This window comes from Astyanax mexicanus, chromosome 6, assembly GCF_023375975.1.
Source record: "Astyanax mexicanus isolate ESR-SI-001 chromosome 6, AstMex3_surface, whole genome shotgun sequence".
NCBI lineage: Eukaryota > Metazoa > Chordata > Actinopteri > Characiformes > Acestrorhamphidae > Astyanax > Astyanax mexicanus.
In genome coordinates this window covers 5,992,713-6,015,015 of record NC_064413.1, presented here as the reverse complement: position 1 = coordinate 6,015,015, position 22,303 = coordinate 5,992,713, and the positions used below count along the sequence as shown (strand labels likewise).

General features: G+C 37.0%; 1 protein-coding gene across 1 annotated transcript in view; it reads right to left on the bottom strand.

The window, feature by feature from the left end:
* Positions 1 to 525: 525 nt before the first annotated feature.
* Positions 526 to 22,303, bottom strand: part of LOC103025185 (carcinoembryonic antigen-related cell adhesion molecule 5) — a 40,154-nt gene continuing 18,376 nt past the window's right edge. Inside the window, exons 9-14 of the mRNA XM_049480498.1 lie at positions 13,568 to 13,885; positions 8,736 to 9,014; positions 8,351 to 8,617; positions 5,475 to 5,747; positions 5,119 to 5,376; positions 526 to 850 (exon numbers count right to left, since the gene is read on the bottom strand). Coding sequence (XP_049336455.1) covers positions 690 to 850; positions 5,119 to 5,376; positions 5,475 to 5,747; positions 8,351 to 8,617; positions 8,736 to 9,014; positions 13,568 to 13,885 — 1,556 coding nt within the window. The 3' untranslated portion in view covers positions 526 to 689. The remainder of the gene's footprint in view (positions 851 to 5,118; positions 5,377 to 5,474; positions 5,748 to 8,350; positions 8,618 to 8,735; positions 9,015 to 13,567; positions 13,886 to 22,303) is intronic.

The window sequence follows — 22,303 nt, the reverse complement described above, 5'->3', positions numbered from 1 at the left end:
ATCCAGACTTACAGTGTCTCACCTGCTACAGAGAGTTAATATTTCAAGTTAAATTTACCTTAATTCAGCATAGTCTGGAGTCATATATGTTATTTATGCAACACTCATTTGCATTAACTCTTTTTTTTTCTTCAGGTAAAGTAACTCTCACATGCTTCTTGGCAATAATTAATAAAATGACATTCTGCAGTTCTTGTAAATGCTCGCACACCTTCACAGTGTGAATGAGCAGGTCAGTTTCCTCTGCTGAGAAGCGTTGGACACTTTCAGGTAGCTGCGCCGTTTAAATAGCAATTCGCCAAAGTCAGAGAGCACCTGGCTCTTAAAGGGAATGAATGGCAAGTGACATGCTGATTTGTTTTCTGCATGTTATACCCAAAACACATCCATGATTAAGAGAATTAAGAGAATTAGTAAATGCCTTTTGTGTGTTTCAAGCTGCTTAAGGGATACTTTTCCCGTCGTTACGATAGCAAAGATACACTGGCATGCCTTAAATCAAGCTGCCTATAGATCACTAATACTCCTGTTTTTTCACCATAGACCAGCTGTGCACCATCCAGTTATTGTCGCCTGTTTTGGATAACTGGCTATATTGAAGTTTATACAGTATAGACAATTATTTGGACAATTGCTGTTGTTACTATTATTATTATTATTATTATTCATATTATCACTAAGCATCATTATTACTTTCTCTCTGAAGTATGTAAGGTGAATAAGGGGTATACTTGCCTTTTCTTAAAGTAGAAAATCAAACCCACAACTGCAGCGACTCCCACCAAGACCCCAATGACAATCCCAGCTATATCACCAGGAGACAGCGACCCTCCAGTCAAAGATCCCTTTTCTAAAAAACACAGAGAAAGCAGCATTTAATACACTGAATCACAAATGAATAAATTATACATTGGCACTATGGGACCATGTTTTCACAAATTGGCAAGAAACTAAGTGGCTTTCTCCTTACAACCCTGCCTACAGACCATTATTATTCAGGATTCTCCTGATGGTGGACTCATGAACATTGACATTAGCCAAAGTAAAGGAGGCCTTCAGTTGCTTTGAAGTTACTGTGGGGTCCTTTGTGACCTCGCCAACTATTATAAGCCTTGATCTTTGTTGGTCTACCATGACCAAAATGGCCATGAGGAGAAGGGAAAATGTAGTAGACAGTAGCAGTGAGTAAGGGGCATTTTTCAGTGGTGGAAAAACGAGGTAACAGAACTCAGCCAATGTAAGGGAGGCCTTCATTTGCTTATTAGTTACACTTGGGTTCTGTGTTTGACCTCGTCAACTATCGTAAGCCTTTCTCTTGGATTGTTGGAGTGTGATCTTTGTTGGTCGACCACTCCTGTGGCCCCGCAGAAATCTCTTTTGTTTTTGCCACGATATACTTCGACAAACGTGTTGTGAAGAGCAGACTTTGATAGATCCCTGTTCTTTAAATAACACAGGCTCCGCCCACTCACATCTGATCGTCATCCCATTGATTGAAAACACCTAGAGTCCTAAAGGTTCACATACTTTTAAAACTTACAAATATGTAATATTGGATAATTTTTCTTAATAAATAAATGAAAAGAATAATTTCTTTCCATGATTTTGGTTAACTGGGTTCTCGTTATCTACTTTTAGGACTTGTGAGAAAATCTAATGATGTTTTAGGTCAAATTTATGCAGAAAGTATATAAAATCTTTCAAGCACCAATGGAATTTGTAACCCTAAGTGTAAAAACTGCAATTTAGTGTTTAAGCAAAGGCACCAAACCCAACACAGCAGCGGTACAGCATGGCTGGAGCTCAGCACGAGACTCTTCTAATTAAGTCCCTGTCTTAAGGAGATCTCATTAGTGAAACTGTGGGTTCCAGCCATGTCTGGAATTAATACTTGTAGAAACTGGGGTAATGTGAGTATCCACCTATATGAAACCTAAACATAGCATCTGATACAGAGATCTGTAGTGGATCTAGTGACTATACCAGATACTGAAGAAAAGAAACAGATAGAACTCTGCATTAGATGCATTAAAGTGAACAGCTGAATGTGCAGTGACTGGAGTGACCTGGATTTCAACCCAGGGTCAATCCATGTCAGTGTTCAGGGATTAGCCTTTGGTTTACAGTGTGTTTAACCACCAAAGCTGAGTAACTGAAGGCATTGTGAAGAAAATCTTTGCAAAATTGAATGAATGGATACTGAAGCCATCCAGACTATGAAGGAACACATAAGGAATGATGTAATAACTTAAAAAAACTGTTAAACAAACCAAAATACTCTGTGAAGAAGCATCCTGATGACATACATACATACACACACATACACTGTCTATAAATAAAAAAATCCATTTAGCCAATGTTACCTTCGTATTTTAATTTACATTTAAATATCCATTATTAAATGTCTAAAAAAAAAGGTTTTAAAAAGAACAAGTGCAATTAATTGTGCTTAATCAGAGAATATTGCTGTGATCATAGACTGTGTATAGCTGGACAGAGCATCATCTGCTCGGTTGCAGAAAGCTGTGTAACCCCACCCATCCCCATAGGTTTCAATGGCAAAACAAACAACTTTCAATCACGTTTTTTTCCAAAATACTGTAATTCTACCTCCATTATTGAAATGCAACAGCTAGTGTAACCTCTGCTTATATTGTCAATTTTTTATATCCCCACAGAATTCGTTTTTTAAAACGTTATTCAGCTCTGTTCAAAAAAGGTGTGGTTATTGTAAAAGGGCTGGTTATGGGCCGGACCAATAACAGACCGTCAGCTCCGCTCCGCCCTGCTCTGCAGCCTGTGACCTCGAGGCAGCCCTCTTTTTTTGTCTAACTACTAAAGTTTGACGGCATTTACACTGGACATAGTGACCTAATTTCCTGAAAGTATTAAGCAAATCTGACATTTGTTAATTAGAGCGCCCTGTTTCACAGCTTGTAATGAAGACAATGAAGATCTTCAGCCAACAGAAGCTCCTCTGGCACTCTGTGCTTTTTAACGAGCCAATAGCTTTAATGTCCTCAGTAGACCTCAGCAGATCTGCCTCTGGACTGTTTCAAATGGAGCTTTTCCACTGGATGGTACCTACTAGAGATCTATAGTAAGGAAGTAGAACTACTTCACTACTGTACTTAAGTACTAAAATGCTGTATCTGTATCTACTGGAGTATTATTTTTACTTTACTACTGTACTTAAGTACTAAAATGCTGTATCTGTATCTACTGGAGTATTATTTTTACTTCACTACTTTGTACTTAAGTACTAAAATGCTGTATCTGTATCTACTGGAGTATTATTTTTACTTCACTACTTTGTACTTAAGTACTAAAATACTGTATCTGTATCTACTGGAGTATTATTTTTACTTCACTACTTTGTACTTAAGTACTAAAATGCTGTATCTGTATCTACTGGAGTATTATTTTTACTTCACTACTTTGTACTTAAGTACTAAAATACTGTATCTGTATCTACTGGAGTATTATTTTAACTTCACTACTTTGTACTTAAATAATAAAATAATGTAGCTGAATTTACTGGAGTATTATTTTTACTTCACTACTGTACTTAAGTACTAAAATACTGTATCTGTATCTACTGGAGTATTATTTTTACTTTACTACTTTGTACTTAAGTACTAAAATACTGTATCTGTATCTACTGGAGTATTATTTTTACTTTACTACTGTACTTAAGTACTAAAATGCTGTATCTGTATCTACTGGAGTATTATTTTAAATTCACTACTTTGTACTTAAGTATTAAAATACTGTATCTGTATCTACTGGAGTATTATTTTTACTTTACTACTTTGTACTTAAGTACTAAAATGCTGTATCAGTATCTACTGGAGTATTATTTTTACTTTACTACTTTGTACTTAAGTAATAAAATGCTGTATCTGTATCTACTGGGGTATTATTTTTACTTTACTACTGTACTTAAGTACTAAAATGCTGTATCTGTATCTACTGGAGTATTATTTTTACTTTACTACTTTGTACTTAAGTACTAAAATGCTGTATCTGTATCTACTGAAGTATTATTTTAAATTCACTACTGTGTACTTAAGTACTAAAATGCTGTATCTGTATCTACTGAAGTATTATTTTTACTTCACTACTTTGTACTTAAGTATTAAAATACTGTATCTGTATCTACTGGAGTATTATTTTTACTTTACTACTGTACTTAAGTACTAAAATGCTGTATCTGTATCTACTGGAGTATTATTTTTACTTTACTACTTTGTACTTAAGTATTAAAATACTGTATCTGTATCTACTGGAGTATTATTTTTACTTTACTACTGTACTTAAGTACTAAAATGCTGTATCTGTATCTACTGGGGTATTATTTTTACTTATTTTTTTCCTAGTTAAAATAGCCCCACCCTGTCATTGGTTGTTTGTTATCCCGCCCCCTTTTTTTTGTGACCGATTTTTTATTCGTTTTGATACCATTGTTAATTTTACAATTATTCAACATCACAAAAAACAAATAGCAAACAAAACCACCCTCCCTACCACCCCGCCCCCTCCCCATGCCCCTTCACCCTTTCACCCCCTGGGTGTGCTGATGGATCATCATACAAACAGAGAAGATCAGTACAATATGGAAAAAAAAGAACAAAATAAAACGTATTACTTTTTATATAAGCCATTAAGAGATTAATAAAGTCTCCATAGCTTGGAGTGCATCTTTCCAGGCAATAATAGTTTTGATTTGGCACCATGCATGCAGGCGTTATCCCGCCCCCTTGTTACTGGTCCCAGGTGTTCCTCAACCTTTTTTGTGTATACGGTATAAGCCCCTTTTTTTATATATATACGTAGTATTCTTGTATGGTTGTATGTGTTGTAATCCTAGTGTTTATGCTGCTTTTCTTGTTTCTTAGTTTTTTATTTATTTTTAGTCCTTGTATTTTTAGGTTGTTTAGTTATTTTTATAGTTTTTTTTCCATGTTTACTTTCTGTTCTTGTTTTGTTTATCTTGTTTGTTTCATAAAATTAAATATATATGCAGTTTCATCCTCTCGTCCACCTCCGTCTGTGATACAGGTTTTATTACATTTCATCAGTGGAATGGCCAATGTGGGTCTGCAAAAGGAGGCTTACCTTTAACCACCACAGTGCGGGACGCTGTCGCCTCAAGTTTGGTGACGTTATTCCGGGCGATGCAGGTGTAATTTCCACTGTCTGAGAACTTCGCTGAATTTACTGTAAATGTTTCTGTAGTCACTTCAGGCTTTTCAGTTCCATTAAACTCCCATTTATAAAGAGGTACTGGTTCAGAATCCGTCTTGCAGGATAACTCCACATTTCCCTCCTCCTCCACTTCACTCCGCCCGTCAACCCGAATACTGTCGGGTCCAACTGGAACACAGAGTATAAAACACAGAGAAACAAGGTGTTGAGCTGTTTAATCAGGCCTAAACGTGAATCAGCAGCAGGTGTGAGTGTATTGTACTCACAGTTTACGGTCATTCTGTAGGCTGCAGAACCAGAGCTAACAGGGTTGATGAGAGTACAATTGTAATCACCGCGGTCGGCTCTTCTGATTGGACTGATGGTAACTGATCTGTTACCTGAGGAGAAGGTGATGCTGCTGCTGGGAGAAAGATTCTCATTATTCTTAAACCATTTAATGCTGTCCACCGTCCCGTTCCCCTCGCAGGTTAGAGTAGTGGAGTTTCCTTCCATGATCAAATCTGACGGACCAATAAGTCTCGCTCCAGATATTCTTTCTGTAACAATAACGGAGATATATCACATGTGAAAGATGTGGGAAAAAGCATGGGACTGACATCAAGTAAGCACATTTCATTTGTAAAGCCCTGTTTTAAACATTGCGCAAGGTGCGTCAAGATGCTCATTGCTATCTTACACCCCGCCAACAGTCTAATTTCATGCCTTATGCCTGCATTGTTTAAATAGGAACAGTGCTTGTGAATATATCTACGCAGTGTTCTTGTGTTCTTAAAAAAAAAAAAAACTTGTTTATTGCTATCTTGACAGCTGAAAACAAAGGTGCACCACTGACTGATAAAACAAAGGTCAGGCGCCTATAGATCCTTAAAATATGGCCGCCAGTAAGCAAATAGATATTGTTAAAAGTGGTCAATAGCTACAGACCAAATTCTACACTGTGGTAGAGACTGTTATAAGAATACTAGCAAAAGAAAACTAAGAAAAACTAGGCCATTTGGCTTCAAATAGTCCAGCGGTCTAAAGTGCTGCCACTATGATTGGGAAAAAGCTTGTTAGAATCCAGATCATGCAGCTTGCCATCAGCTGCCAAAGCCCTAAAAATAGCACAATTTGTGCTCTTTCCCCTCATCACTCCTAGGGTGACGTCAATCAACACAAGGTGTCTGTGAGTCGCTGCGCTTTCCTCCGAGTGCGCTGTGATGCTACTCGCAATGCTGCATCAACTGCAGCAGTTCAAAAAGAGGCGGTGACTGACGTTACATGTATTGGAGGAGGCATGTGCTAGTCTTAAGTGAACAGAAAATTATGTCAGAGAGCCACTCAGCCGCAGGGAGAGTGACGTCCCGGCAGGCAGCCTCCACTCTCTGCTCGAGAGTCTGACATCTGAAGCATCTAAAGTTTAAGGGTTAACTTAACGTAGCACTCAGTGCTGTATCTATATAACTCTGTAGCTGTATATCTAAAAAACTGTTTTAGAGCTGTAAAATTGACTATGAGGGAGGGCAGGTAGGCGTTCTCTGCTGCAGTGCTGTTAGACAATCAGAGGTGATATATTTGCATGTATGAATATTCATGAGCAAGAGCCAAAAAAACCTTGCTCATGAGGTTTCTTCAGAGACCAGTAATTCAGTGATCTAAAGCAGGGCTAAATAGAAACACCAGAGCACTTTTTTTTTCACACAAATTCATTCATACTAGACATTTTAAAAAGAATAAAAAAACGATGGAATGAGAACTTTCAGTTCAAACAAATAATGGGTTTACAGTGTGGTACTGACTGTTAGCAGAAACCTTCCTCAGAAGCAGAAGGTTCAGATCATCATTGTGTATTCATGGTACAAATGCTCCTATACTTGCTGAAACTCTCGACAGTTAAAGCTGAGTCTGTGTGATTTCCTTTTGTATTTCTGACCTCTTCTTATCTGAAGTGAACAGTCACAGCTCAAGCATCCTCTTTCCTTATTTTTCAGTAAGCAGAAAAATCAGTTACGTTTGTACAGTAGAGTTCATAACCCTGCTGTTCCACTAACAGCTTGCTGAATATGGGTTGTTATTATTATTTAATGAAGGCAACTTTTATGTCCTGAGGTTAGAAAGTAATTTTAAAAATACATTTTGGGGAGTGGTGACTCAGCACTTAGAGAACCAGGCCATCAATCATATGGCTCCCTTGTTTTTTTCTCTTGTCTTCATTATAAAATAAATAGCTTAGATAATAAATATATTGTTTATTGCACTCAGCCTGGATAAGCTGAATTTACTAAAATAAATTGAGGCAATGCATTTATTGAGTTAATTAATTTCATTAAATTAAAGAAAATTAATAACAATAACACTATAGCACACTATAACACAGAACTCACAAAACAATGCTTGTTCTTACTGCCTACAACATACAACATAAAGGCCAGACAGTTGATAATGCATGAATAATGCATGATCTACAAGTTTACCTAAGGTAGCCTGGGGGAATGACTGAACACTGATATTGACACACCCAGTATGCAAATTGATGGTGCCAAAAGCCAAAATAAAAAACTCCAAAGACTCGGTTTCGATGTATATGGGACCAAAAATATGTGTATCATTCGTTCTTCTGATTTTCAATGGAGAATCCAAAATCGTAAAATGAACAAAAGTATTAGACGTCTAATACTTTTGTTCATTTTACGATTTTGGATTCTCCAGCGCTTGTTTGACTTTAAAATATTTTTTTTTAAGTATAACAGTTTTGTTTTAGAAGGAATTAGAAGGAAAACATGGCAACACCCCTGTTCCTTACTAGTGTAAAACCTACTAGTGCACCTTATGTGTAAAACAGACCAGAAAATAGACATTTATTGATAGTGCGCCTTATAATCCTTTGTGCATTATAGTGCTAAAAATACATAAGTGTATATATATATATATATATATATAAGTGTAATTTCTGTAAAGTGTAAAGTCACAGCTGTTTCTTGGCACGAGGGGACCTACACAATTTTAGGCAGGCGGTTTTAATATTAAAACATCTGGCCACTGTCTTTGGTTAAGCCTGCCTGTGTGATTAAACACTAAGCACCAACACAATCAATTCTCTTTGGACAGTTTCCTGTTCCTCTCTGGAGCTTATCTACTCAGCAGTGCCTCTATAACTCACCCACTACAGTGATGTTGATGGTCTGAGAGGTGGAGTATCTCAGGGTCTTGTTGTTGTGGGCTATGCAGGTGTAGCTGCCATTGTCAGTGGTCTGAATGTCGGTAATTGTGAGCTTTTGACCCTCATCACTCAGCACTGATCCAACCAGAGCCCACTGATACTCAGCAGCGGGACTGGACTCGGCTGAGCAGGTCAGGATGACTTCAGACCCAGAGCTGTAGATGGGTCCTGAAGGGACGGCTCTAACGTAAGCAATGTCTGGACCATCTGCAACAGAACAGTCCATATATTCAGTCAGCTTTAGAGCCACTGATGGAGCAATCAGACATCAGTCTATCTACAGTCTGATCTACTACACACGGTCACATGATCAGAAGGAACTCACAGTTAACGCTGAGGGTCTGAGGCTCACTCTTGGCTCTGCTGATGGCGTTGGACGCTTCACATGTGTACGGCCCTCCCTCGTGCCTGTTCACGTTGGATACGGTCAGAGTCTTGTTACTGTCGCTCAGCACGACTCGCTCTCCTTCGGTTATCTCTGAGCTGCCGTTCAACCATACGAACGAGAGGGTGGAGCCAGAGGCGGAGCAATTGAGACTGACAGTGCTGTTGAACTCAATCAGCTCTGTCGTATTTGGTATGATGGTAACGCTGGTCACTGGCTCTGGAGGTTAAACAAGAATACAGCAGTCAGGAAGATAACCCACTAATCAAACCTGAACTTACAGCACTATAGGGGCTTATATTCACTATCAAGTAGATAGGCTGCAACTAATGACTATTTTGGTAGTCGACTAATGACTTTGATTAGCCGATTAGTTGGCGATTATTTCTGCCATGTCCTCTATCTCTCTAAAAACAACAGAAACAACTTAACATGAGATTTAAAAGGCTTTTAAAGATTTTAAATGTCTAGATGTTGTTTAAATGTGAAAAATACTAATATTTAGGGAGTAAATACTGTATGTAATCTGTTGTGTTTGGGCACTTTTGGAGACACAATGTAAACTATGTGATCTTACATTGCACTTTTGTCCCCAGCACTTTGTAACTCTGTAACGCAGCACTGTTACAAATTTATGTAACCAAGTATCGACTAATTGTTGCAGCCCTACTATCAGGGGTATTAAAAAGAGAGTAAGGCCCAATCCCATTTCACCCCTTAACCCTACCACTTAACCCTACTTGTTAGGCTGGAGGGGTAGAAGGAAGGGATAGGGCTTGGTAGCCCTTCATACAGAGATTTTTCAGATGCTCACCTCAAACCGAGGGGTATGAGAATCACTGGTAAGATGGTGGCGACTAAAGAAATGTGAGGATTAGCACTTTATTACCATAGTTTAATGTGTTGTGTCAATGTTTTATGGCCAAATTCTTCATAACAAGCATAAAAAAGATCGCCAGTAGTTTGTCTCAGTAGCTAACTGGCTAGCTAACTTTCATGTTCCACTACTTTACTTTACTTAAAGAGTAAAAAGTAGTTTAAACCCTAGTATCCATACTTCTACCTACAGAGTAAGGAAAATCTATTCTACTGGCAGTACTTTTCTACATGCACATGACAAGCTGTGTGAGTGCATTTACTGACACATTAAAGTAGCTGAATGCATCCATTGGAAAGGGGTATTCACAAACTAAAGCTGGTTCCCATGAATTTTAACCACAGTTTTACATAAAAAGCTAAGTAGGCCTGTTATCATGATCATGATCTGCTTTTCAATGTCAAATTCTGTACCATGCAAATCTGGGACATAGTTGCTAATTTGACTGTATTAGTAATAAAATGCACCCGTGGTTTCAGCTCCATGAATGGGGTAATTCCAATAGTTTCATGTTCTTTATGACCCATATAGGGAGGAAAATTTGAAACAGCTGTTTTAGAGCACAGAAGCGCCCAACACTTGCAAGATAGGAAAAGGGGTCTCCAGGACCAAAGATGAAAACCACTGCATCTATATAGCAAAAAAAAAAAAACAGGAGTGTTGCCATGTTTTCCTTCTAATTCATTGGGTGGCGAGACCTGTAAAGCTAAGCTAAGTTAAGTAAACAAAACTGTAATTTTTTAAAAATATATATTTTCTTTTAGAGTCAACTGAGCGCTGGATGTTAATCTACACAGATTTCTCTCCTGAAAACTGTTTATTTAGGTGAATAAAGCGCTTCTGTTTATTTACAGTAAGCTTAGATTTCCAGATTTCCACTAAGACTGGGTTTTACTAAGGTGCTACGCTGAGGAACCCTGAGAGTTCTGCTAAGCCAGTGCAATATTATTTAGAGGTTTGTCCCACAGAGCTTGTTTTAACACATTAAACACGCAAACTACAGGCTAATATTATCACCTCTAAACGGCAAAGGAGTTAGCGCTTAGTGTGGTTAGTGGCTAATGCCAATGCTGCTCCAGCAGTGCTAGCCGCGGTTAGTAGCAGGCTACAGGCCGATAATACTCACCTCTGAACAGAGAATAGCTAGCGATTAGCATGGTTAATGCTAATTCTGCTTGAGTCTCTGTGCTGGAGAACTAAACTGAAACTCCTGTATAACTCTGTACTTCAGCAGAGTGGCTTTACTGCTCTTTAATACCTGACTGGTACAATTCATACATAAAAGGATTTTAAGTGTACCTAAGTGTATATGCATATATATACAGTAGTCTGACAAAAGCAGTCTAACTGCACAAGCCAACAAAGAAGAAAAAAAAATACAAAAACGTATGACTAGTCTTTTATTTATGACCCACTTAAAGACCCACTTACATTAAAGACAAAGTACATAAAAAAGTAAATAAATGGAAAATAAGGTATGGTATGGTATGGAAAGGTGTAGTAACATTTCATTTGATGCCAGAGGGCAACATTATACCAAAGAGGGTAAAGAGGAAGTTGTGAAATGTTGTGAAATGTACTTGTGGTGTAGTGACACAAGATAAAGTTTTGTCGAATAGCCCACATTCATTTATTCCCAGCATTACTAAATGCATCACTTTTAACCAATGTTGTTACAATGCTAGTGATAGGAGCATAGAGTTAGCCATGCAAAGAAATATTTTAACACGATTAACAAGCTCAAAATAGTGCCACACTGAAGAGCTAAACACCTCTGGGACCTCCTTCCATTAAGACTGTTGGAAAACCATTTCAGGTGACCACCTCTTGAAGCTCATTGAGAGAATCATAGTTCTCATAGTTCTGATGCTTCAGTGAGAATCTACAATGTAAATAGTCATGAAAATAAAAAAAAGGTGTGTTCAAACTTTTGGCCTGTACGTGTTAAGTCATGAAAGTCTAGGCTACTAAAAGCAAGTAATGTTAGTATAAATCTGTCCTGCAGTGGAAGTGTGTAGTTTCAGAAACTTTCTTTAAATCTCAGTTGCTTTAAAAATGTAAATGTTAGCATAATTTAACCCTTTGAGACCTTGCATCAATTATAATGGACATCATGTAGTTTTTTTTTCAAATGTTTTGTTGCACAGAACACTGAGACCTATAGTCCATGAGAATAGATAATAAAACAGCCAATGAAAAAGTATTATAGCCCCACCCACTGCACTGCATATAGTGTCAAAAAACATTCATGGCATCAGAAAAATGAGCATACTGCATCTGAACTGACCTCGATTTGGAGGTCCACCTTTCTGAAGCTAAAGCTAGAACAGAACTAAAATCGATTTATGAAACAATAGCTTAGCCCTGCCCACTGCACTGGAAAAAGAAATGAGTGACTCAGACACTAGGACATGTCAGCACTACAGAACAAATGAGGAAAAGTAATAACATTTTTAGTTAACTGGATTTACTTTTCTATAGATGTAATATTTAAATTAAATTATCTGAATAAATCTAGACATTGCTTGTTTCTGTCAACTCTAGAAAAGGGTTCTGTCAACTAAAACTAATAATAACTACAGCTCTGGAAAAAATAAGAGACCACTTAAATATTATGAGCTTCTTTGATTTTACCAAATTGAAAACCTCTAGAATATAATCAAGAGGAAGATGGATGATCACAAGCCATCAAACCAAACTGAACTGCTTGAATTTTTGCACCAGGAGTAAAGCAGCATAAAGTTATCCAAAAGCAGTGTGTAAGACTGGTGGAGGAGAACATGATGCCAAGATGCATGAAAAAAACTGTGATTAAAAACCAACCAGGGTTATTCCACCAAATATTGATTATTTCTGAACTCTTAAAACTTTATGAATATGAGCTTGTTTTCTTTGCATTATTTGAGGTCTCAAAGCTCTTTTCCGTAATTTTGACCAAATTAAATTTTCTGTAATAAATGCTCTAAATGAGAATATCTTTATTTGGAATTGCTGGATTTGAAAGATCTATATATGACTAAAATGACTAAAATGTCCTAATTAACACTGCTCACCACAGCATTTACTGCAAAATGCTACGGACAAAATCACCAGTAAACCTGCTTATTCTTTGTTCATTCTTATATCCAGGATATTAAAAAAAAAAAAGTATGCTTTTGTTGCTTCTGTTGGGGTTTGCTGTCTCTACTCACTAGGGAAGGTCTTCTACTAGATTTTGGAGGCTACCTCTAGTGAGTGTCTGGGATTAGGCATGGTGTCAGTAGGTTCCAATACGCTTGGCGATATGATAAAACACTGAACAAAAAAATATTTCAAGAATACACTACTGCAACCAAATGAAAATTAAGGTTATTATTGCATACGATATGATACGACACACCCCTTACTGAGATATTACAAAAAAATACAAGATTGTCAAAGTCAATGATCCAGAATGTCATGATACTAATAATAATGCACTCCAAATATCTCAATTTATTTATCCAGGATTAAAGTAAAATAAATAATACTGGACAGATATAATCTCTATCTGTCTCTAGTAGAGTTTAATGGGAAATGAGAACAGTGTGAATTTTTCTTTTGCTAAAAACAGCAAAAAGTAGAACCCTGATGTGATAATTAAGGGTGAGTGATATAGCACGATATTTCAGGGTATAATATCGTCCACGATATTCAAGAATGTTGGTGATATTATTGTGTATCATACATTATGGCACACCCCTAGTTGTTACTTGTTGTCTTGTGGCATGTATAAAGTGCAGATAACAGAGCAATAAATAATTACGATTATACACTGATGATGATTAAAGAATATAGTGTTAAATGAAAAAAATGAATAAAAACAAGTTGCAGAACTGTAAAAAAAAAAAAAAACAGTTCAGTTCAGTTTACTCACCGAACACCTCCAGTCTAGTAGTCGCTGTGTAGGTGACTTTATCTCCGATTATACTCAGAACGTATTCTCCAGAGTCACTCAGAGTCAGATTCCTGAGCTCCAAAGCCAGAGTCGTCTTATCCAGACTGATTCTGTTTCTGTATGTAGCCGATGTTAAATTTGAGGTGCCAACTATGGTAATAACTAATACGCTTCCAAAATTCCAGGTGTAACCCATGAATGTTTCAGTTGGAAGTTTGATGGGTTTAAACAGTGCAGTTTCCTGAGTCGCATTTTGCAGCTTGCTGGGTAATATCAGATTCTCGCCTGAACAAACACCTGTGTGAAGAAAATAATATATTAGGGAAATTAATGAAGTTAGCAGAACAATTTATTCCTAGTCTAGTTCCTATTCTGTAGAAGGTCAGGGTAAAACACAGCAACATTTGGGTTTTGCAAAGCAGAACACGGGATTTGAAATGAAACAACTGATATGCAATTGAAGAGTAAACTTTCCAGTGTAATTCAATAATAATTAGCAACTACAACCATCTTTCTACAAAGCTCCTCGTTTCAGGGGCTCCAAAATAATTGGTTGAATCTGAACAGAAGGTACATCTCTGTACACTTTGTACAGAATCCATCCTTCTGCTTCTGTCTTGTGTCACATCTTCAATAAACAAGCCATGTACGGCCATGCATCCATCACCATGTTTTACAGAGGAAGTGCTGAAGCCTTCTCTATACTTCTCTCTTCCCATCTTTGAAGTACAGGTTGATCTTAGTTTCATCTGTCCAAAGAACGCTGATCCAGAACTGGGCTGGCTTCTTTGGATTGTTTTTTATAAAGTTTAATCTGGGCTTTCTATTAATGATTTGAACCTTGCAGTGAACCCTATGTATTCGCTATCATGCTGTGGTGAGCAAGTCTCACTGATAGGTCAGTGATAATGATTGAATAATAAAAAGAAGGAGACGGGGCAAAATGGTATTTATGAGAATACATTCATGTTCCAAGGCAAAAAAACACTGCTGACCAAAAAGAACACAACGGCCTATTCTCATTTTTGCCAAAAAAACATTTTGATGATTCCCAGGACTTTGTGAAAAAATTATGTGGACTGTGAATTGTACAATGAATTGTACTCTCTATCAGAAAATCCTGAAGGAGAATGTCTGTCCATCAGTTTATGACTTTAAGCTCAGGCATACTTGGGCTCTGCAGCAGGACAATGAGCCAAAGTACACAAAGCAAACAGCAAGTCTACGTCGAAATGGCTCAAAAAAAAAAAAATGGTCCTATGTGAAAAACTAATTGCCAACAAACATCTTTGGTCTGACGAGACAAAAGTGGAATTTCTGCCATAACAGGCGTAAATCTGGCGTAAATTTGACACGTAATTTCAGAAAAAAAAACATCATAGTGAAAGTCAGGCATGCTTTGCTGCTTTAGGACCTGGACAACTTGCTGTAATTGATGGAACCAGGAATTCTGCTGTTTACCAGAAAATCCTGAAGGCAAATTTCTGTCCGTCATTTTGTGACCTTAAGCTCAGGCGTACTTGGGCTCTACAGCAGGACAATGACCCAAGGCACAAGAAGCAAACAGCAAGTCTACGTTGGAATGGTTCAACAACAAAACAAAAGACTAAATGAAGGTTTTTGAAGTGTCCTAGTCAAAGGCTGATTGAGATACTGTGGGTGATCTTAAAAAGGACGTTCACGCTGGAAAATCCTCCAATGTGGCTGAATTAAAACAATTCTATAAGAGCGGACCTCCACAGAGATGTGAAAGACTTGTTGCCAGTTATCAGTAAAGCTTGATTGCAGTTGTTAGTATTAGGGGGTAAAAACTTTTTCACACAGGGCTAGATTGGTTTGGATATAAATATTGTCCCTTAAAAATGAAATCATTATTTAAAAACTGCTTTTTATATTTATTTAGATTATCTTTTTATCTCTATGATATTAAATTTTTTTTTTTGATAATCTGAAAAATGCACGAATAATAAAAAAGCAAAAACTAAAGAAATCTGTAAGAGGTAAATACAGCGTTTTTTTTACAGCACGCTTTTTTAAAATGCTGTAAATAGAGAAGTTCTTACCTCCACACAGCAGCAGCATCAAAGCGCAGCACAGCGCGCGAGCTGCCATCATCAGGGCTCAGAGACGCTCCTCGACGGGCGCGCGCTCTCCTCTCGCGGTCAGGTGTGTTAATCTCCCGGTGCGACCTGCGATCTGTGACGCGAGCTCGCGCTGATTAAAGTCAGGTTGAGCGCGTGCTCTCTGTATGATGAGCACGGTGATATGTATATAAATATATACTTAAAAGTTAAAAGCAAAAGTAAAAACTGCAGATCAGACACACACACACTCTTTCTCTCACACACACCTCTAACACTCAAGTGTCCCAACTAATCCTCACTACCTCAACTCCACCCCTCTCAGCTCATCACGTGATAGACTCTGGCCAATCGACTTAGCCCTGCAGAAGATGCTTTACATATAGTGATTTTAAAGTGAAATCAAAACGATTAAACGACGATGATGAGATGACTGTGCTGTAAATATGTTATCTCATATCTCATTTCTGAGAAAGGCCACGCCCCTTCTGATGATTCAGGCTGCGTCCCAATTGTGCGCTTCACACTTGTACACTGTAATCCCACAATTAGTTTAAGATCAAATTAATTAAAGTCTGTTTTATGTAAAATTGGATTTTTCCAAACAGAAACATTTCTTTTGTTTTTGCTTTTTTTATCAAACAAACTTAAATATCAGACAAATATAACCTGAGTAAATATATCACCCTGAATGTATGTGAAAAAGTGTTTGCAGCGAGTCTTTCTCATCTCTGTGGAGGAATTATGTTTCTTTACAAAATTGTTTTAATTCAGACTTATTGGAGGATTTTCCTGCATAAACGTCCTGTTTAAGATCATCCACAGTATCTCAATCAGACTTTGAATAAACCACTCCAAAACCGTCATTTAGTTTTTTTTTAAGCCATGGACTTTTTGTTTGTGTGTTTTGGATCATTGTCCTGTTGCAGAACCCAAGTACACCTGAGCTTGAGGTCACAAACTGATGGCCAGATATTCTCAATCTTCAGTATTGTCTGGTAAACTGAAGACTTCTGTTTCCATCTACAGTATTACAGCAAGTTGTCCAGACCCTGAAGCAGCAAATCAGCGCCAGACCATCACACTACCACCACCATGTTTTACCTTCAGTAGGATGTTCTTTTATTTTAAATTATGTGTTAGATTTACGCCAGATGTAACGGGACACACACCACACTCCAAAAAGTTACATTTTGGTCACATCAATCAAAAAAATAATTACCCGAAGTCCTGGGGACATCAAGATGTTTTTTTTTTTTGTTTGTTTTTTCTGGAAAATGTGAGAAAAAAGGTGTCAAACAAACCAGAATATCTTTAATCATTAATAATTAAGGCGTGGAAACAAGGTACTAATGCGTGAGAACAAGATAATTAAGTTGTGGGAATGAGATCATTGAGGCGTGGGAACTTATTAAGGCATGGGAACAAGTTAATTAAATCTAGCCGGAGGATAATAAAGTTTTTTTTTATTTTTTGTAAATTAATGCTAATGAAGAAGCTGAATATTACATCAAAGCTCCTTTAATCCAAGAATAATCTTTAGTAGTAAAATGGAGAGTGAACTGTTCTCTTTTGATTTTTATCTCTGTATGAATTATGGTGATATTTTGGAGTCTCTTTTGGAGACATGGAATAATTCTAAGTAAAAGACACTTAAATAATAATAAAAGCTGATTGGCTCAGACGCAGACAGTATGCAGACCCGTTGACCTTCCTTACGCAGTCATATTGAGCACAACCCCTGAGAGCTGCTTGCTTTTGTTAGCTGTGAAACAAAAGGACCTTTTGGCCACACCTTAATGGCTATGATTTAATTAACTTGTACCCATGGCTTAGTAAGTCGTGACCAGAGACTGTAAAAAAGATGGACGTCGTGTCTCTGTTCCCATTCATTCAGTGAAAATCAAGCCAAAATCTTCCGCCATGTTGGAGATCCTGATACCCGAGTCTGTAGAGCGCAGTAGAGACCAGAGGAGGGAGAAAGACTGTGGAGAGACAGCCTACTCATTTAAATAACCCCGCCCCTGAGGGCTACCTCGAGGTCACAGGCTGCAGAACGGAGCGGAGCAGAGCCCTTTTACAATACCCACACCTTTTTTGAATAGAGCTGAATAACGTTTTTAAAAACGAGTTCTGTAGGGATATAAAAAAATGACAATATAAGCAGAGGTTACACTAGCTGCTGCATTTAAATAAAGGAGGTAGAATTACAGTATATTAGAAAAAAACGTGATTGAAAGTTGTTCTGTTTTCCCATTGAAACCTATGGGGATGGGTGGGGTTACACAGCTTTCTGCAACCGAACAGCAGGGGGCGCCTGACCTGTGGTGGCTTCACTTTTGAGCGATGATGCTCTGTCCAGCTATACACAGTCTATGGTCGTGACCATGCCTTAATGATCTCATTCCGACGCCTTAATTATCTTGTTCCCACACATTAGTATCTCATTCCCACACCTTAATTATCTTGTTCCCACTCATTAAAGACTATCTCGTTCTAATGTCTTAATGCTAACACATCCATTTCATCTTTCATTGCCTTTCATTGCGCATGTGATTTCAGGGACAGATTCGTTCACATTACACACAGATATAGATCACTTACTTTGGAAATGTGACCTGTCAAGATAGCCAAATCAGATCTAAGCAAAAAAAATGATTTGAGCAATGAGGCTTGTAACGTAAACATAGCCTATAATAAAATCCTTTCAGATAGTACTTTTTTCTTTTTTTTTTCTTTTCCTTTTTTGTGTCTCGTGTATTTTGCTGTACACTCTAAAAAACAAGCTACACTCTTCATAATTGTACCCTCAAAGGTACAATATTGGTCTTTACAGGGTTACAGATTTGATCCCTCTGAAGTACAAAATTAAATTCCAAACAGCAATGAGTACAAATTTGTACCATTTAACCTGCAGCCAAAGGGTACATTCAGTATTCTGTATCACTGCACTAATAAACAATATATATTTAAATTGCACATTTTTTATTTGAAAGCCAGACAATTTTGGATCATCAAGTTTTTAAGCCATATTTAGTTGATGATAATGTTTATAATCTTTATAATCTTTACTGGCACAAAAACCATGGGTGCAAAAAAGGACTTTCACTGAAAGGTACTTCTTTGTACCTCAATATAAGGTACAGCCCCAGCGACAAGCTTTGTACCGTTTTAGGTACAAATCTGTACTTACTTTTCTTAGTGTGTATGTTGTTGAGAGTATACATAGTAAATTGTATATTTAGGAATTAGTTATTTATACAGCACATTTAAAACACAACAATATCAATTCAGAATAATCGATTAATTAAAAAAACGAATTAAAATGACACCATGAAAGAAACATAAAAGGGATGCATTTAAATTAAAACAACCGATGATGATTTTTGCTGAAGATGATTCTTAAAACTGGTTCATTCATTTGTCAGATAGCTCCCTCTACTGACCGAGGATTCTGATACACACTCACTGTATCACACAATTACAGTATTAATAGCATGCCATTTATTAAAAATATAATTCTAATATAATGCTGATATAAAACAGGCAGGCATTCATGGGGAAAATGTCCTGTTAGTTTGGATATAAAATGTAAGAACATAATGAGTTACATAAACTCAATATGGAAACAAATGGCTTTGAACTTTTTTTAATCTGAGCTAAACTGATTGGCAGCGCACATTTTGAATTTAAAAGAAAAAAAAAAGAATTAATTATTAAAACAACAGTCAACATTATTACACCATAAATTATTTTTATTTTTCTTTCTTTACTCTAGTTCAGTTATAAAAACAACTGCATATAAAACAGTGCTGTAGATTTTTCTTTTGTTTTTGCTTTTATTTCATACTTACAATTTTCTGATTATCAAACAAACTTTTATATCAGACAAATATAACCTGAGTAAATATAAAACGCCGTTTTAAAATGATGATTTGAAACCTGTCCCTGTGTGAAAAGTAATTGCAAACAAACATCTTTGTAGTGATGAGGCAAAAGTAGAACATTTTTTTTTTTACATCTGGCATAAATCTAACACATAATTTCAGAAAAAGAACATCATACTGAATGTAAAACATGGTGGTGGTAGTGTAATGACCTGCGGCTGCTATGCTGCCTCAGGGTTTGGACAACTTGCTGTAATAGATGGAACCAGGAGTTCAGCTGTTTACCAGAAAATCCTGAAGGAGAATGTCTCTCTATCAGTTTGTGACCTCAAGCTCAGATGTACTTGGGTTCTGCAGCAGGACAATGATCCAAAACACACAAACAAATCCAGCTCTAAATGGCTTGAACAAAAAAAAAACAAATGAAGGTTTTGGAGTGGTCTAATCAAAGTCTGATTAAAATGCTGTGGATGATATTAAACAGGCGGTGCATGTTTGAAAACACTCCAATGTTTCTGAATTAAAGCTAGAGCGTTTCTGTAAAGAAGAGTGGAACAAAATTCCTCCACAGAGATGTGAAAGACTCATTAACTGTTATTGGTATTCTTTAAAGTAGCAGCTTTTCCTTTGACGCCAACTTTGATGCCCATCAATACCAGCAGATGGCATGTCTCTCCAAACCATCACTGATCATCAGTAAATTTTACATTTCATTTGTAAATCAAGGGAGCAGATTCTGGAGGAAGAGTGGAGAGACACACAGTCCAAACTGCTCGAGGTCTAGTGTGAAGTTTCCACCAATCAGTGATGGTTTGGAGAGATATATCAAGTTGGTGTTATATCAAGTCTAAAGTCAGTGCAGTTTTGTTTTCCCACAAAATCTTACAGCACTTCATGCTTCCCTCTGCTACTGACAACTTTTAAATAATATGCGGATTTCATTTGCCAGCAGGGTTTGGCACACTGCCAAAAGTACCAATTGGTCTTATATTATGTTCTACTTTTCTGAGATACTGATTTTTGGGTTTTCATTGGCTGTGAGCCATAATCATCAACAATAAAAGAGATAAACACTTAAAATAGATCATCCTGTGTGTAATACATCTATATGAGTTTCACATTTTTGAACTGAGTTACATAGATTTGCACATGTAATCCCTTGTCCATGTGGTTTTATACAAATCAACAACTTTAATTAAATATTGGTTTGTGATGTCAGAAATGTTTTGATTTGGAGACATACAGGGGTTGGACAATGAAACTGAAACACCTGGTTTTAGACCACAATAATTTATTGTGGTGACGGACAGTTCTGGTGGAAACAGGAGAGTTGAGGTGCACATTGAATTCTGCGTGATTTGATCAGCCGTGGTTTTATGTTTTTTGGATACAATCCGGTTAGCACCCGCACATCCCTTTCAGACAGCTTCCTCTTACAGCGTCCACAGTTAATCCTGTTGGATGTGGTTGGTCCTTCTTGGTGGTATGCTGACATTACCCTGGATACCGTGGCTCTTGATACATCACAAAGACTTGCTGTCTTGGTCACAGATGTTCCAGCAAGACGTGCACCAACAATTTGTCCTCTTTTGAACTCTGGTATGTCACCCATAATGTTATAGTGTGCATTGCAATATTTTGAGCAAAACTGTGTTCCTACCCTGCTAATTCAACCAACACACTCTGATCTTACTGGTGCAGTTTAGCCATGAAACCTCCCACACTAAAATGACAAGTGTTTCAGTTTCTCCCCTGTGGATTAACATGTATTCCCTGAAACATACATTATGAATAATATAACAAGTGTTCTTCAAAACGTAAGTGATGTTATTTGGTAATTCTTTGAGTCTAAATTCTGGTCTATGTACAAGTAATTTTTTTTATTTTATTTTGCCTACATAAGTTTAATAATATATTGAATTAATATATACTAGTAAAGTGTTTTTAAAGACATCAGTGGTTTAATTTGATAACGTATTGATTTTCTTCTTTAATAAGACTTTAAATAGTGGTCTATACATAACATAATGTTTACAAAATACAGTGGATTTAACATAAAAACAGATGTAATTTATTTTTTAGTAGAAGAAAGGTCTGCGTTTTCAGAATGTTACATAGTTCAACAGATAGATAGAACAAAAAATGTTGATTAAAACACGTTAAAATATGTTTCATGATTTTTAAACTTGTTTATTCACCATTTTCGAGAAATATTTTGTGGAATACAGTTGCAAGAGTAAAAAACTGAAGTGAAGGCTTACATACAGAGTCATGTCTACTGCCACCATGTTTAATACATACCTGTCAAGTTTTGGATTTAAAAATAAGGGATATTTTCATCCGTCCGCTTAAAGCCGTCCCACCAGCCCAACCGAGGTTCAGTATCCCTTACATTTTAAGACAGGTTTACAAAAAATCTAAAATAACCACATGTGAACCACTTACACACTACAATTAGATTATCAGAATCTGATAGGTCTACCTCTGTTGACACCGAAATGTTGTGGACATTCCTACATATGTCATTCTTTTAATACAGCCAAATTAATAACCCTTTAAATGGAACAAAGGGTGCACAAATTCTGCAAAATGACTGTTGGTGACCTAAAAATAGTATTATGAGGTTTTACTAAAAGGACAGCAAAAATTAGTCCTAAGGGGCCTACACAATTGCTAATCTTTAATTGATACTTCTTTCTTTTGATCACTCCACCTCTGATCAGTTCAGTTTGGGTCTTTCCCACACT